Genomic DNA, 10,364 nt, shown 5'->3' with positions numbered 1-10,364 from the left:
TCAGTGACCAGTTCTGCCTCTGGTCATCATAAAAAGTGCAGTAGTTGTTTAGCTGTACCTACAAGACAAGAACGACATATGACACCACRTTCACGTTTTTCTGAAAGGAAACATGTTAAAACGGCAGAAGTTCATAACTGATTCTATGCTTTCATGACGTTACCGACCGTAAAAATAAAGCCCACGTGAATCCTGGCAGCAGTCACTTGTTTCTGTTGGCTCAAATACAGCAGAAGCTTGTACTACAAAAAAAAATTACAATTATTAAAACAAGAAGTCCCACCAATAATCTCAAAGGAGTGACTGAGATCAAGGCCAACCTCTTTAGTAGCGTGGTTGCCCAGCACRGCTGCCCCCAGCTTGCCCTGCTTCATGTATTGTCCATTAATACTGGATGAGACAAAAGCAGCAGAAAAGAACTTAGAGAGGGAGGATTTGGTGAGCTCTCATTTTAATTAGAGAATTAAATATTTCTACTATTTCAAAGCATTTCAAAAGAGACTTAAAAAGAAAGAATGAGCTACTTAGAGATGGTTAAACTGACTATTTAAATGCCTGAACTGCTGAGGCCAGTAGGACTGCAGGTCCTGCAGGCTGCTTCTGGCTCTCTGCTGCTGCAAGGATGAAAAGGACAGCGTCAGTGCAGCCTCCACATCACGCATCATACACATACTGAGGTGTTTGTTCCTCTGGTCTTACCCTGAGCGGTGGTCTTCCTGGGCTGTTTGGGGGCTGTGTACTGGAAGGACTCATTTCCTTGACTGGATTTCTGGTCTAGTCCAAAAAGGGAAGCCAGCTTGGCTCTATGGAAACAAAAATGTGAGAAATTTCTAAACATGGATACTTTTATTAAGAAATGCATAAACTGCTGTGGGCTGTTCTTTATATTCTTCACTGTAATGGTCAGAGGATGAAAACCCAACCTTTGACACAAATAGAAAGTAAAAACACGCTCTTGTAGTTTTTCTGTTCATGAWTAATAGAAAGAAAATCCATGTCTTCTTATTACAGACCTAAAGCAGGAAGCAARTACCACTAACTGCAACCAGTTCATTTTTGTTCCACTGTCCCAATTTTTGTTGAGATTATGGTTGTGTCAAGTTATGCTAAAATGAGTTAGCCTGTCAGTAAAGCTATTCCAGCCTAAAACAGCATCTCAATGCTAAACATGCAGCAGCAGCACAGACATCAGCRTCCACAGTCCACATCTCTGGAGACGTTCCAGGAATGATCTGGAGTTCCTGAAACACTGGAAAGCTGAATGTCTAGAACAGATTAAAAACTACAAGTATCTCTGCTGTTGAACTCACATGTCTATTTATTCAAAAATTTAACAGCAAAAAGGGGTTTTGAATTGAAAATCTTGCTTATTTTGCTGATATATAGTTTGATGAAATTGAAATTAATTGATTACACACAGACCCTCACAATTAATTTGTTAAAAAAAAAAAATTAAYCGAGTCCCACAACTGACTAAAACTTTCATCTGTGTCATTGCTCTTCTGCCTGATGACCCAGCGAATCGTGAACGCCTCATACTAACCCCTGGAACTCCTTCCACTGGTAATCACTGGTGTCTCCCAGAACAGACATGTTGAATGTCCTGAGGGCCTCATCCCCGGTGGTATAGAAGACGAGGGGTGAAGAGGGACAGCCCGTTTGCATGCGTGAGCCAGAATCTTCGGGCTGTTCTGCTCCAGTGCTTTGGTCCAGGGCTGCCACCGCAGTGGGAGATTCAACAGCATCGCAAAAAAGGAGTGGAGCGCTGCAGCTTTAGAGCCGGGTCTAAGCTGAGCAGACTCGGACTACAGCACAGCCTTTCTCCTTTATTCTACTAACAAGTCGCATGTGAAAGGAATTAGTTTGGGAAAAAACACTCCCCCTCTTTCAGAGCTGRAAATCCACTGGCTGACAGTGGTCATGCTGAAAGCCCGGCCCTGTGCATGTCTGAGAATGTGGCAAAGCTGTAACTGAGTGTCTGATGGCTGAAAGGGGAGGTGTATTTATAGCAAGTTGGCCTGTCTCATAACAAAAGGATTGCAGCACTTATTATCTGTGACCTGAGGGCCACAGCAAGGCTGAAAGGCCCTCAGTCGTGATCACTACATGGCAGATCACAGTCACTGAGGCCATGTGATCACTCATCTACCATAGAGGATGAATGCTCAGTTTAGCATCCAATTCCATTCACTTTGTCATTTTGCGCTTGAGTAAAGGGCTGTTTCACAGCACACCTCAGATCAGCTCTGCTGGTGAATCTAATTAACTTAAGATAGTCTAATCTGAACTGGAATAACTACAGAGACTTTAAAACTGCTTGTGATCAAGGAAACTTTTGCTTCATTTGCAAAAACAAAGACACAAAAGGCATATTTTAATGTTTTTATGGAGGAGTAGTTTAATGACTCAAACCTGCACTGATTTCATATTCTATWAAACCTGTTTTTCAAAAAACYTCTATTTTACACATGTAATGCAATTTTAGCGTTCGAGTTCCCTTAATTAATCTAAAACYAATATGATCTGACCTATATTACACTGCATGAAMATTTCTGAAAATATTTTATAACTTTCTCAGGGGAAAAAAAGTTACATTTTATATATTTTTTTTAAATCATCTTCACAAATTTAGATCAAGTCCAYCTTCATCATTAGCTGAAGTCTTTTAGCTGACTCGGTGTGAGGCAGTTAAATGTGTCACTAAAAAGCATAACTTTAAAGAACGAGTGAATTGCGCAAATTAATAAACCTGTCTAAGAACTGCGSTTTAGATTAGCTTTGTTCTCTGAACAACAAGTCACCAAGTGATGCTAAGCTAATTAGCTCGCAGGCTACAGAACGACAGCAGAATTCAATGGAACAAACTCACCCTCCTGTGGGGGACAGAAAATCTCCGTCTTCATCTTCCCCGCCGAACATCTTTTAACTTTGAACTCTTCTCTTATCAAGAAAANGACTCGGTGTGAGGCAGTTAAATGTGTCACTAAAAAGCATAACTTTAAAGAACGAGTGAATTGCGCAAATTAATAAACCTGTCTAAGAACTGCGSTTTAGATTAGCTTTGTTCTCTGAACAACAAGTCACCAAGTGATGCTAAGCTAATTAGCTCGCAGGCTACAGAACGACAGCAGAATTCAATGGAACAAACTCACCCTCCTGTGGGGGACAGAAAATCTCCGTCTTCATCTTCCCCGCCGAACATCTTTTAACTTTGAACTCTTCTCTTATCAAGAAAAACAAACGACTTAGCTATATTACCATGACTGGTTGGTCACTTCCYCTTCCTGTTTGGGGTGAAGTCAGCTGACTTTCCACCTGACCCCTCYTCAGATAGCACCTAACAGGGGCTGTCGCAAGAGGGCGCCATAGACTTTCAAGCCCTGAGGCTGTGCTTTTCAGAAAGATTTAGTCAACAAAGAAGATTAAATAAGGTCACTTTGTACTTTGACGCTGCTGTTGCACTTGAATTTCCCCACTGTGGGACAGTAAAGGGTATTTCTATTCTATTGTCTCAGACATTGGGCATGGTAAATACACTGAATTAACCTTAGTAAATAATCTGGTTCAACCCAGCAGTATCAAGCTAAAAATAACAGAATTGTCAAATCACTATAAAGTYCCCTAAACAGTACAGAAAWTCTGTCTATGATTTAAACTTCATTYAAGCAAAACAAATTGAGAATATAGTAATAATAAATTAAATCATATTTATGCTGATTAATTTTCTGTCMACTGATTAATTTCTGACTCATCATTTGTCTGTAGAGTTTTTAACTAGAAGCAAAATCCTGATCAACATTTGACATAAAAGAAGTCAATGAAAAAAATCTCAGCTGTYCCCACTGGCCAACACATACATAAATATAATTCATTAGCTTTATTCTCTGTTAATATTTACACAATCATTTTACAGAATTATTATTTTACTTATATGACAWTTAAGTCACAAATATCAAAAATATACAAAAATAAAACTGCATCTGTTTGTTCCTTTCTCACAGCTTTAGCCAGTCCACTGCTTTGGCTGATTGTTACTCAGAGGTACGTGATTTCCGGTTCCGCTTTGCTCGACCTGTGGGCGGAAATCGGATGAACTCAAATTTGCTTTGGTCCGTGTTGGGGAAGTGAGGCGGGCCCATGTGGAGCCTCTTGATGAAATGGACCTCTCTCTGGTTCTGCCTTGTYCTGCAGGCTTTGATGGGCCTCCCCTTCCTGGTGAAAGCCACATACCAGCCTTCGTACTTTGCATTCTGCAGGGCCGTGTAATTGTTCTCCAGGACGATCTCAGTAAAGATACAGTCCCTGCTGCGGCCGTTGGGCTGTGTGAGAGAGCAGAGAATATTTTTGTGACTGTTATTGTTAGAATGATCTCTTAAAAACATCTTCAGGTAAATAAACATCAATGGACACCTAAAGGATTTCACAGAACTACAAGCAGGTTTGTCACCAATGTACAGTTCTGAAACGTAAAACAGAAATCGATGATTAGATGAGGAACAAAATTGTGAAAGAAAAATAACATGGTTCATGGTTTTATTTTATTTTTTTATGTACAAATCAAAATCTAAAAATGATGGCTTTCACTGCGAATACAGCTGCAGGTCATCGGTGTGTCTCTACCAGCTTTGCACATCAAGAAAACAGACTTCTTTGTTTGTCTTTTTTCCATTTTTATTTTCTTTGTTATGTTTGCTAACAGGTTTGTCTGGACTTTGACTGGGCCAATCCAACATAGCATGCTTTCATCATCCCATCATGTCTGTAGCTGAATGTTTAGCTCTGTTGTGGTGCTGGAAGGTGAGTCTCTCTTACAATCTAAAGACTCTTGCCGTCTTTAAAAGTTTTTCCAGAATTTCCATGCCTTTAGTTCCWTCTATCATAYTATCAACTCTGAAAGGCTTCTCTGGTMTTGATAAAGACAAGCACCACACAGCATCACACCATCACCATCATGTGTTAAATTGAAGATGATATGTCCAAGGCCTCGCCTTGCATCCACATCAACTTCTTTCAGATGCTTGCTGTGTCAGCTACCCATTTTGTGGMGAACTGCAAATAGCGATTTTCATAGCTTTCTTTCTATGATGGTCAAGTCACAGTCTAGTCAAAGTTTATTTATATAGAACATTTACTACAACCTCAGCTGACCAAAGTGCTCAGGTAGAGAAATGATAAAACATAAAATAAAATTAAGTTTGGTAAAAATAGTAGGACAATTATAAATTTGGCAGAAAATACCAAAACCTAATGGTGTTATTTTTGTCATAATACCATAGCAACCAGACTTAGATAATAGATTAGTTGTACAATAGATAGCATAACTAATAACTGTCCTGTTACATTTCAGGTACATTTCAGTGTTCTTCCATTATAACACAGTAAGTTGTAATTGTTGTTGTAACATCCGACTCGTCTTAAATGTGTTCCAGTTGCATGTTAGAAAACCAGTGAGGTTTAAAATGGTTGTACTCATAGTCCATATTGGCTTATTGACTATTAGTACAACCATAGTCCACAAGTAAAATATGACTTATGGACGATGGTTATTATTATCGATATTATTGACGATAATATGTCAATAATATCGACATATTATTCTTCCTCAATGAGGAAGAACTGTCCTTATAATTCACGATTATGACACTGAAAGTGTTAGAAGTTTCCAACTAATAGTGACCTCCATATATGACCACCAGATAGCAGATAGTGATAACTGTCTCATAGAAGTGTTTTTTTATTATATTTTAGGTGGAACCTCATAAAATCGGTGACCACAACATGTGTGTGCATGTTGTTATAATGTCCAAAAGCCTAAAATGCTAAAATGCATTGTTATAGATTTATTCTATTCACAATCAGATCCATTAGCATCTTCCGCCAGACGGTCTATTGCCTTCCTATGCAGTTCCACTCGACTCTCATCTCCCCTCAGTGCTCTGTCTGGACTTTCCCCACTGAGGAATGAGCCAATCAGTGAGTAGAATAAATGCTAATAAAATGCATTATTATTATTATTATTATTATTATTATTATTATTATTATTATGAAAGTACTGTTTCAGAATTGTAATCTGCCTGTTGTTTTAGCAATAGTAGTGGAGAAAGTGAATGAAGCTGTTTAGTTTATGTTGGCCACGCTTCAAAATATTCAGTTAACATCACACTGTAAAAAAAATGTCTCTAACAACAATGTCTCTTTTACTGTCAACCACAGTGGTAAACTGTTCAGTGGCAAACTTGCCAATGAACATAAATGATTCAGTGGCAAGCGCCTCTAGTTTACGRTAAAATTCTGGCAACCATAGTTGCTGGCAACCAAAGTATTTATACAGTAAAATTCTGTGCTTGCCAGAATTTTACTGTATAAATACAGATTTTACCATTTTAATGCGATAAAATCTGTGTAAATATGTGGTAAACTTCCGGCAACCACAGCTGTCAGAATTTTACTATAAATTAGAACCTTTTTTTTGTTTTTTTTAAGTGTAACAGTGCTGTCATTCAGCTTGGCTCTTCTCTCTTCACAGTTGAGAATGGTTGTTTACAGTGTCGGCAATTTCCAATGAGCTTTATGGTGTCGAACTGGTGCATTTCATGTCACACCAAAATATTAGCCATTGGGTACAATTTCAAAATGCCTCCTGCTACGAATCATTTCTTCATACCTGGGCTCAGACCCTCTGGATGAAGCAAATAGCAGAGAACAAGGAGATGGTTTTTACCAGACTTATCTACCACTAGTTTTCTGACTTGTAACTTAAGCTGGATGTGATGGTATACTGAGATCAGCGTTCTGGTCTCTGAGCAAAATGGAATGCAGCATAAGAAACCGCAGATTGTCAAAGCCCTCTGTAGTTATCCAAACTGACATAACTAGCTTGTCTTTTCTTATCTGGAAACAAGCAGCAGACACAGTCCCAACATTTCACCACAATGATGCAAAACAGATTTATGGCCTGTCACGTCAGAAAATATGAGTCCATCTTTTCCGTTTCCACTGAAGGAAGGGCAGAGCTGACTCATGTCCAAACATCCATGGGCAGATCATAGGACTTTCCCCTCAGAGTTATCAGCCTTGGCCAGTGAGCCTGAGCTATCACCCCCTGGAGATGTTTTTTTTAAAAAGCACAATAGTACAACATGGAGCAGCGCTAACACTTATAACACTGCTATGACAACAGATGCACAGCAGTTTGAAGTCGTATCTCAGTTTGGATTTCAGGACAATGTGATGTGTGAAAGTGCACACTGCTGGGGAAGGTTGGAAGCTACAAGTGATGTATTTCTACCAGTTTCAGATGATCAGTGAATATGTTTGTGATAAATATAAAAACATAAAGAACAAAGAATGTTTAATTTAATATTGTAAGGCAGTAAATGGAAGTATTGTTTTACATTATTTGATGTTTCCATCAAAATTAGCTTCAGTTAAAATCTGTTTGTTTTTCAAAGTCCATGCAATCATTTATGTTCAGAAAAAGCCAGAAACCAGAAACTTGTTCTGTACCTTTCCAACAAGTTTTCCCTTCCGGTTCATGCAGAGGTATAGCCCACTCTCTGCACCTCGTATCCTCACTCGACTGCCGAAGGTGTCAGTCTCCACAAACAGGCGAGCTGCAAGGAAAGACGGACAGAGCTTGACGAGCTGAAGAAGCGACATGCAGGAACAGCAATAAAAGTTCAATTATTCTCTGCGTGATTAATGTACCAAGTCCCTGTCAAATGAACCTATTTATTTTTCTGTGTTTCCTATAGTATTGTGACTTCTTACACTATTAAAAAAACACATGTTGACTGAGGTTTTAGGTTCAGATATGAAAAACAAAAAAAAGGGAAAAGATTTTTCTTATACAAGGAGCATTGAAACATATTGTTACATGTTCCAACTGTTCATCCAGTCTGTGTATTCCTGTTTTATCGAGGATAACTATGATGGCAGTGTCTAGTTGCATAGTGCTAGATGAGTGACTGAATGGGAASGTACTTCCATGTCTTTCCCTGTCATGATCAGCTTCTGACTATCCCAGTCAAAGACACTGAGCAGACAAACAGAAAAAATCCTCCCCCCAGTTGATTAAACAAATGTTATCTCTGCCCATTAACCTGGAAGCAGAATATACACTCTCAATTGACTTTATCCTCCTGTTAATTATCCCTTTTGAGCATTACAACAGACTTGTGTATTGGAACTAAGGAGCCAAAGGACTCTTYCTTATCAGCTGCTAATTTGCCAGACGATGGCCTTATGGATACAGTAGGGAGGCTACATTAACATACAGTCCTGAAAATCTGCCTCTAACGAGAGGGAAGGCTGGGAATGAAACTGCTAGTTTGGTCAGAGGACATTAGTCCCCAGCAGAGTTTCTGTCCCAGAAAACTTAAAACTTAAGCTTATCACTTCAGTCTTCAGAGGACATTCCCTGATATAATGATGGTTAATTGTCAGCTATAAAACTATAAAGTTGAGTTGCTGCCACAGAGCTGTCTCAGATGTTTTATCCTCATCCTGAACTAAATAACAGGTGAGTTCTACAGTGTTTTAGCTTTAAACCTAGAAAGTTCCAGCAAAAGGAACTTGTTACCAGTCAAGTAAACAGTAGAACCTCAAAGTCAATATGCAAAGAATAGAATGAGGACACAAACAGCATCAACAACCAATAAATTGCTTTGATCTGTTTCTAAGTGCTGCTTGTTATCCTTTCTTATTTTTACAGCATAATTAAATTAMATATTTATTATTTTAATTATTTTCTAAAGACCAACACTTGATTTGATTCCCCTCAGTGGTTCCCTTTGATAACACTGGTGGATGTTTTATATATTCATAYTGACCCTAAATTAAACTGAGATCTTTGACATATTTTTGACGCTGTTTCCTCTGATTTGGACCATTTACATTATTTCTCATGATTTCATACAGATGTCATCAGTATTTAAAACAATAAACAGTTTAATCTTTACAAAAAGAGGAGAACATTCCTAAGTCCCTGGCAAAAAAATGCAGAATTCAATCCGAGGATCCGCGCCTGAAAAGCTTGCGGTGTGTTGGAGAGTGAGGACATCAGCAGGTCCCGGTCCCTTCTTACCGTACAGGTTCCCATCCTCCGCAGTGGCGCTGACTCTCTTCCCCTGGATCTGGACGTGTTTCCCGCTGGTTCGGCTGTAGAGCTGGTAGACCCGGACCTGCCTGCGGCTGAGCTGGTCCGTCGTTGCGCCCTGCGTCCTCACATACTGGTTAAAATTAGGAGACGAGTGATTCTCCCCCTTTTTTATGCAAAGGGAAAAATAAAATCCATAATTGTGTCTGTCTCTAATCTGGGACGTATCAGTGCACTATTCATTTCAGAACCAATTTACTGCCCTTGGCTTTTTTAATTAAACTTCAAACTACTGATATCTGTCCAGCTGTTATTAATCTAACGACTTTGTATTCATTTTCAAACGTTTGAAGCTTTCTCACCTGAGCGTGACACCACAGAATGAAAAAATTAAACGATCTGCAAAAAGGTATAAAATATAAGTTAGAGAGACAAAGAGACTCCGAGGCATCAAATTACATTTAGAAAGCCAGGAGACTTACATGTAAAAATAGCGCTGGTTTATTCCATACATCCTCACTTCTTATTTCATCCGATTAATCGAGAGATTCCTGAGGCCGATAAATGCCACGAGGATGAAGTAAATAAATCCAATGGCTTCCCAAAAGTGGCATGTGCACTTTTGATGTCCATCCACACCAGCAAAGTATTCCCAAGGCAAGAAAACAACACGGACTACCCGAATAAATTACCCAAAGACTTSACCCAGCACAAGTCCATCGATAGATCCATAAAGTGCATCAAAATCAGTCAATTCCATGATATGAAGCCTGATGGAGCTGTGTCTGCATCTGGGGAGGGATGTGCGTCTGCCTGGACCTGGTCCAGCTTCTGCCTCCCCGGGATCCGGCTGTCCACTGGTGGAATGGTGCAAGGCAGAAGTCCCTCCCTGAAATCTCTCTGCTGAAGGTGGGCACACCACAGGGACCCCAACGATCATTTATTACAACTGCAAACACGTCCACAAAACAAATMTAAGTGACACAAGTTATCTGCATTTCAACCATAAGGGCCAATACTAWCTATCAGTCCAGTCCAATCCCTCTGTCTGATCTGAGCTCTGACTTATGAATTCTATGTAAAAGTGAAGATGAGTGATGGGTGTGGCAGGTGGGTGCAAACCCAACACTAATTCTGTTTTATCTCCAAACTCCTGTAAAATTCATCAAAATAAATCATCATAAAAAATGACAAAAAGAGCAGGTCGYTGTTCTAACCCCTGTCTCGGATTGGAGTCATTTCCCATAGAAGAGAAGAAGAGATGAAA

General features: G+C 39.4%; 2 protein-coding genes across 3 annotated transcripts in view; both read right to left on the bottom strand.

The window, feature by feature from the left end:
* fkbp15b (FKBP prolyl isomerase family member 15b) overlaps positions 1-2,953 on the bottom strand; it is a 20,092-nt gene extending 17,139 nt beyond the window's left edge. The window contains exons 1-6 of the mRNA XM_017306518.1: positions 2,870-2,953; positions 700-803; positions 545-614; positions 321-390; positions 168-242; positions 8-58 (exon numbers count right to left, since the gene is read on the bottom strand). Coding sequence (XP_017162007.1) covers positions 8-58; positions 168-242; positions 321-390; positions 545-614; positions 700-803; positions 2,870-2,919 — 420 coding nt within the window. The 5' untranslated portion in view covers positions 2,920-2,953. The remainder of the gene's footprint in view (positions 1-7; positions 59-167; positions 243-320; positions 391-544; positions 615-699; positions 804-2,869) is intronic.
* Positions 2,954-3,992: 1,039 nt separating this feature from the next.
* fgf17 (fibroblast growth factor 17) lies at positions 3,993-9,899 on the bottom strand. 2 transcript variants are annotated; one of them, XM_008417368.2, is made up of 5 exons: positions 9,580-9,899; positions 9,460-9,496; positions 9,086-9,263; positions 7,507-7,613; positions 3,993-4,319 (listed from the first exon to the last, which is right to left on the bottom strand). In XM_008417368.2, exons 1-5 carry the CDS (start codon positions 9,609-9,611, stop codon positions 4,032-4,034), a joined length of 642 nt encoding a protein of 213 aa, XP_008415590.1. In that variant the 5' UTR covers positions 9,612-9,899; the 3' UTR covers positions 3,993-4,031. The 2 variants fall into 2 exon arrangements, with proteins under 2 accessions (XP_008415590.1, XP_017162411.1); XM_017306922.1 differs by having other exon boundaries at positions 9,086-9,230.
* Positions 9,900-10,364: the final 465 nt, after the last annotated feature.

The sequence above is a fragment of the Poecilia reticulata genome, linkage group LG9 (genome assembly GCF_000633615.1).
Source record: "Poecilia reticulata strain Guanapo linkage group LG9, Guppy_female_1.0+MT, whole genome shotgun sequence".
Lineage (NCBI taxonomy): Eukaryota > Metazoa > Chordata > Actinopteri > Cyprinodontiformes > Poeciliidae > Poecilia > Poecilia reticulata.
The sequence above is the reverse complement of the archived record's forward strand: the minus strand, read 5'-3'. Positions and strand labels throughout refer to the sequence as shown.